Here is a 7,058-nt window from a genome sequence, read left to right as displayed (position 1 = left end):
GTGTTGATTAAACACAATTAAAAATACAAATATTTTAGAAAACACTTATCTGGGCATGTTGTATGATTTTCTTCTACAAGCAACTTATAATTGCATACATTTCTGTGACCTGAGCAGAGGCACCGTGCATGCATATGGCAGTAAACATTCCTTACAAAGAAGTTACCTTTCAAGGTACAGGGGTGGGGGGAATCTTCCTTTTCAAAATCTTTAAGATTTTCCATTTCTTCAAATAAACTCTTGCTTTCCATATGTTTGACACAGGCAAAAATCTCTTCGAGCTCCTTGGGGAATTGTATTCCATCATTAGACTAATCTTTGCTTCCGCTTCTCAGTTTTTATTTATGTGAAACTCAAAATGTGTTGCTCGAGTGCTATCACACACAGATATGTCTGTTTCTCTATTTTGAAATCCTTGTCTCAAATGTAATTGACCTCACTTGCCTTTTCTGGTGTTTGTTTTTCCACCCCCAGGACTTGATAAAGCTGAGAATGTCAGAAACCTCCACGGCCACTTTTGGGGGCAGGAGAGCAGTGCCACCCAACAACTCCAATGCTGAGGAAGATGACCTCCCTACGGTGGAGCTGCAGGGCCTGACGCCCCGGGGTTTCAACCCGGAAGGTAAGAGCACACTGCCAGGTCCAGGCACAGTGGCCCTGGCCTCCCTTCCCTACAGGGGAGCATCCTCTGTCTCCACTGGAGTGTCCACAAAAGGAGGCCCCCTGCCACTCTCTGGTTCTATAGAGAAGAGACTCAAAAACACCCCTCTAAGCACCAGAGATCCAGATCTTTGTCCCAGTTCTGCCACGTACTGACCTTATAACCTCCGGCAAGTCACTTGGTCTTTCTACCTATCAACTATTTCCTCTATAAAACCAGGTGCTGGGTTAGCTGGAGCCTCTTCCAGCCCTAGTCTCATGCTTTGGAGAATTTTTTCTAGCTGGAAGATTCCACTTCCAAAATATTGTGGCTGTTTTGATTGTCTGGCTTGCACCTCCTTCCTTCTCCCTCCTCCCTCCTCCATCCATCGCTGTGAATTTCAGAGCCGGGGAGAGGTGCCAGACTCTGACAGTAACAGAGATGGAAGCCCTCTATTTCTCTCCAGAGCAGCCTGGTGAGCTGGCAAGGCAATCTGCTTTCCCTGCCTCTTGCCTCTGCCTAAACCCAAGAAACTTGCTCTGGGTGCAGCAGCCAGCAGCTGACCTCTCTCAGCCCTGTCAGCTGTGACAAGGCCCAGGTGCCAATGCTGGTTTGGTGATGCAGAAGCCATTCTCTTGGGATACGGCAGGGACATTCAGACTTGTGTCCTTGAATGGCATCTAGCAGGGAGCCCTGTTTGTCAATAGCATTCAGGCACCAAAATTCTATTTTGCTCCTAAGAATGCTCTGTACTGGGTTTCACGTGGGGGGGGGGGTTCTAAACACCCATTTGCTGGGGTAGGTGGGCACAAGCATTCTGGGGTCATGTCGTCAACTCACCTTCTTGAAAGAAGACCAAGAAGACCAGTGCTTGAAAGCCCAGACTGATACAGTCCTCCTGGTAGCAAAGGAAAAACACATGCCCAGAAACTGCAGATGGGTTTGACTACTCCATGTTTGACTATCATGTCTAGACAATTTGTTATCAAACTGTGAAAATAGAGAGGTCTCCAGTACCATCCATCAGGTACCATCCAAGTTTGGGGAGAGCCTCACAGAACAGAAAGACATTTTCAGTCAAGCCATAGAGTTTGAGGGGCCAAGGCAAACTGGAAGTTCTGAACTCTCTTCCCATCTAGGAGCCTCACTCTGACAGACACAGAACGGAGTTGATCAGGACTTACTAATCCACCAATGTCCAGGTTAGGAAATGGAGGCCTAAGGCAAGCAGGCGATATTCATTCTTTTCTGCCCAGTCTAGGGGTCTTCTCTCTTTCTCTCTCTAAGAATGAAAATAAGATTGAAAAGCCTCCAGGCACCAAACTATCAGGCAGGTCACCTTGATGTATCGGGTCATCTAGCAAAATTATCCTCTGTAAGAAAGAATTCCAAGCCTCTGGAAGGGAGTCCAGGTTCTGGGGAAGTGGGCAGGAAGAGCAGAAGGAACTCCCTGGGGTTAGGGGGGACGTGGACTCCCACAAAGTGAAAAACAACCTGGTCCAGGAGGCAGGAGGTCTGGCTTCCCGTCCCTCATCTGCCACTTCTTGCTCACTTTGGGATCCAGGGCAGGCCGTGGAGGTGCTTCCATCCTGGTTTCCCATAAGCAAAAAGGAAGCAATGCTGACTTTCCAGGTTGTTCTAAGAGTTCAGGGAACAGTGTCTATGATGGTACCTGACCCACTACACATGACCTACAAGTGTTCATTGATTGGGAATGTGTAACTTACTGTACCCCAAAAAGGTCAGGAAAACATTCCCATGAACACTCATTTCTGAGGGGGAATATGTACAACCCGTAGCCCCTGCAAATATGAATCTGGACAAAATGTTGCCAGTAACACATCAAAACTGCCAGAGAACTTGAGTAGGTAGGTCAATTAAGAAAAAATCTGGAATCACTCTTTCTGTTTATTTCTGGAGGCAGACGTGAGGAATAGCTTTACTAAATTATTTTGAAAAATCAGTCACTGTTTATTTGGCAGTCATATGTGTCCACAACCCAAGGGACACTCTGGGATATTCATTAGAAACTCTGGCATGGGAGTGTGAGTGTCCAATGGCCATTTGTAGAATAAATGTGCAAATATAATCACTTGCAAACTGAATGCCTCATCAACCCTAGAGTCATTATAATATTATTAATACCAAGTTCCAGATTTCATAAATATGCATTCATTTAATATTTTTCATGCAGATGAACTAAGTGCCATGTACTCTGGGGACAAGGTTTCTGAACTCAGGAATCATGACAGTAAAATCCCAGATGTGTAAGACAGGAAAAACAAACAAACACACACCAGGGTACAGACTATCTGAACAAGGGGGTCTACCTTCTAGTTACCCTCTGCATTTCTGATTTCTATTTAATTATTCTAAAACAGGTTTTCTGGCACTATATCAAGTTTTCCTCAAGTCACCCACAAAGGGACTAAACCTAGGAAGGCAAAGTCATTATTTGTAGAATATCTTTTTATAGTTAATCCAGTGGCCACTAGTGACCTCTAAGAGGACTTGTATCTCTTGGATCACTTCTGAGAAAACTGGCTTCAGGAACACAGGCCCTAAGTCAGACTCTCTCTCTTCATTCTGTTCAGTGAGTCACTTCCCTTTAGCAATCTGCCCTTTGAAACTGACCTAGAAGCACAGAGAGGCAAGGAGAGGAAAAGGAGGGCTATACCAGGCTTTTCATTCTGAATAACTCTATAGCAGTGAGTCTAGCCCATCACTGTTTATGTTGGGTGTTATTATGTTATACTAGTATACTGAGTGTGTGCAATACCCTTAAGTTATGGTTTTGGTAAAAATTCTGTTAAAAATTATTTTAGTAAAATCTGTGTTTCAAAATGTATATAGTCATGTAAGTTTCCTCCCCTACAGACCACAATATTTAAGAAAAATTGCAACATTCAAATGTGACACTGGAATCCCAGAGGGGAGACCAGCCAGTCCAGTGTGGTGTTCAACATTGTAGTGTGATTTTAGGCATTCTGAATGTCCTTCCTTTGAACTTAGTCATAGCCAGGAGAAGTTCTCCTCACATTTGATTTTGAATTGATTTCTAATAGATTATTCTCCATGCTCAGTTGGTGTTTCTGAAAAATCTCTTCATAGCCTTCCTGATCTGGAGAGCTGTGTGTAGCAAGAGTAATGTTCTAGGAGGTCACCCTATAGCCGTGGGGTGGTTTGACTCTGTGTTGTTAACAATAGGCAATAATTGTAGTAGCAATTGGAATACTTATTTGACAGGTCCAGTGTATTGAATTCACACCGGAAAGCAGGTCTGGCTATATCAGAAATAAAAGATAGGTGGGATCTGGTAGTTTTCAGACTAATGGAGTCTTATGCCTTTCTGCGAAGGCCTTATGCCTTTCCCCTCCCTCCTTGTTAACTCCTTGTTAAATCAACCAATTAATCAGTTAATGACCAACTTCTCCTTTGTGCAAAGTAAACCTCTCTGCCTTCAAAGTTATTCAGAGAATAAGAGAGGAATTCAATGTGTGGTTAAGAAAGTGTTGAGTAATACAAGTTCATTCTTTCACTTAGTTCATGGAAAAACCTATACTTATTGTCATATACATTGTCATATATGTGTCAGGAGCTGTTCCAGGCTCTCCCTGGCACACAAAGATGACTCAGTCCATCCCTGACCTGACCTCTCAGTCTAGAAGACAAAAGAAACAAATGAAAGATAACGGCAAGTCAGGATGACGAAGACTGACCGAGATTTCTGTAAATTGCAGTGTATAACAGAAAGGAATGCCTGGGGAGGTGGACTGGGGAAGAGGGTGAGGAAGGCTTCATGGTGAAAGGATATTTGAGCTGGATCTTAGAAGCTGGGCAGAAGTGTTCTTGACATACAAACACATGGAAGGGCATTTGAATTAGAGGGAAGAGCATCTGCCAAGTAAGGCCTAACTAGAGGACAAAAGAGAATAGAGGAGCCTGGGAAAAGAGGCAGGGATCATACTGTAATAGGCCTTGAAAACCATACTTTTTATCCTGTAGATAATAAGGGCATGCAATGGACTCTAAATAGAAGAATTACTTCATCAGAATCAGGTTTTACGAAGTAGTGAGGAGAAAATAGAAAGCAGGAAATAAATTTGGAAGCTGTCCTGATATTCCAGGTTAAAAGAGGAATTAGACCAGAGGGATATTAGCCCCTGGAGAAGCAGTAGGTCTCATTTCTCTTGTTCTAGCCTCCTCTGAGGAGCTGCGCATTTCTTCAACATTATAGGGGACTGGACATTGTAGTAGCAACAGTTTAATAAATAAGTCCCTTAGGAAAATGTTTTTAACCATTCTAATTAATGAGACTTTAACATTCTGGATATCCAAAAGAAATGTGAGAAAGATCCCTTTTTCCTGTTTGCTTTTCACAATAAACAGACTTAGCTCCTCGTGGATAGCATTTATTCTATAGTTTAGAAATAATATTACCAAAATTGCACAGAGAACTAAGTTCACCAGGGAATTCCTCGAATATGAACCTAAACATTTAACTTATTTCAAGATTCCATCTGTGACAGGTATAATCATTCTCCAAAGAATGTTTTACAACTTTGGGAGAAAATAATCCACTTTTTTTCATATTAGGGGAAGAGTGGGAGGACAGGGAGGCAGCTGTTCCTAAGGAGAGATTTTTTTTTTCTTAACAGTCCATCTTCTAGTGTTTGGGGGGATTAGGTTAAATTGTGTTAGGTAGACATTTTGAAGGCTGTCACACTGAAAGAGGGATCTGTCAAGTTCCCAGCTACAGTATCTCTTCAAACAAGGAGAGGGCTTAGCAATGAGCTGCTCCATTTTGCCAGAAGCTGGGCTTGGACAGAGAGAAGCAGATTCATCTCCTGTTTATAGCAGATGGAGCCTGGATGATGAGAAGTCTCTTTCAGTCTAAACTATGTCTTGGTAAGCCAACAAACAAAGCAAAAATCAATACGCCAACTTAGTCAATGTTCGCTGAGTACCCACTACATGGGAAGGGGCACTCCGAGGCAGAATGGACAACGGAATGAACTCTGATGTTCTTCTATTTGTGCTCGTATTTTATGACAACCATCCCAGAGTTCTTGCTGTTATCAGGTATTATAAGAACCGAATATTTAACTTGGTCTGTGGGGACTGTCCATGAACAATGGAAATAAATGTTGTTCAATATTGACATTGGGGGAACCTCTTTTCCTTTACCAAAACCTAGCAAATCCATTGACCTACTAGGAGATTAAATTGGGAAAAGGGCAGGATGGCTATCATTTTCCCTTCTCTTTGTGAAGAATAAGCCACTCACCCATTAAGCTTCCACATGTCTTAAACATTTGACTATTTCTTTCAGCTCTTGGTCTGTCAGTGTAGCACTTAATCTTCCACATCTTCACCAAGTTCTATTTTTTAATGTAATGTCTTTAGTATTTTAAATTAGTTTAAGATGGCCTTTTAAGAGATTAACGAGGGAAATTTTACTCATCATTACCTAAGTTTTTCCTCTCTTTGAGTACTACTGAGATTATTTTTTCTTTCTTCCTAGAGGCATTGACTTGTTGAAGTGGTATTATAAGACCCAATGAAAAGATAACTTAGAAAACAACACTTTAAAAAACTTCATGCTTAGAATTAAATGTTGTCAAAGGTATAACAATATAGACTACATTATTTTAAAACAAACTCTTTGTGGATGTAGATAATAGATATACTTGTGTCCACTATGAAAAAAAACCATAACCTCCTGAGTTTGTTTTGTTGTTGTTTTGCTTTGGATTCAGTTTTATATACCCAAAGGTATTTATTAGCACCCTTGTTACTTATCATTTTTTGTGAGTAGTATGAGTGGATATGAAGACGTGGCATTTTTATTCCACTATGAAAGAAAACTGCTGATCTGGAGGCTTTGTGTTATAAATCTTTACATCACAACCTCCAACAATATATTATAGTCCTGAAACTGGCATATTTTAAGAATGAAGTGGTCTGATAAATGACATTTAAAGGACATTTATGGTAAATCCTATAGTAAATGCAGCCATTCACTTCAAAGTGAATAATCAACTCCAAATTTTCAGGTAAAGGTTTTGTTCACATGAAAGGTGGTGTGTTTGCCATGGCATTTAGCACATTGACCCAGGTGTAATGATTAAGATATGGTCTAATCCTCAAAGGTCTTACAACCTCCTCTCTAAAACACCACCTATATAAAGATAACACAAAGAGGTTAATGATAAGAGAAATTATTCTGAGGACCAAGAGGAGGAAAAGATTCCATCAACCTGCAGAAATTTAGGAAAGGCAACACAGGCCTTTCAGAAGACAGGGTGTGTAAAGGGGTGTTCTCCTGGGCAGGTTGGAAACCCACTTCTAGAACCCCTAGGGAGTATTCTTCTCCATGTGGACTCCCACTGCTCAGATGCCAGCCTTCCACCATGCC

At 41.6% G+C, this 7,058-nt stretch overlaps 1 protein-coding gene across 1 annotated transcript in view; it reads left to right on the top strand.

Annotated features, from left to right (window-relative positions):
* Positions 1-471: 471 nt before the first annotated feature.
* F13A1 (coagulation factor XIII A chain) overlaps positions 472-7,058 on the top strand; it is a 149,958-nt gene continuing 143,371 nt past the window's right edge. Inside the window, exon 1 of the mRNA XM_012804212.2 lies at positions 472-622. Coding sequence (XP_012659666.1) covers positions 493-622 — 130 coding nt within the window. The 5' untranslated portion in view covers positions 472-492. The remainder of the gene's footprint in view (positions 623-7,058) is intronic.

Source organism: Otolemur garnettii, unplaced genomic scaffold, assembly GCF_000181295.1.
Source record: "Otolemur garnettii isolate 467f Iridium unplaced genomic scaffold, OtoGar3 scaffold00026, whole genome shotgun sequence".
NCBI lineage: Eukaryota > Metazoa > Chordata > Mammalia > Primates > Galagidae > Otolemur > Otolemur garnettii.
The sequence above is the reverse complement of the archived record's forward strand: the minus strand, read 5'-3'. Positions and strand labels throughout refer to the sequence as shown.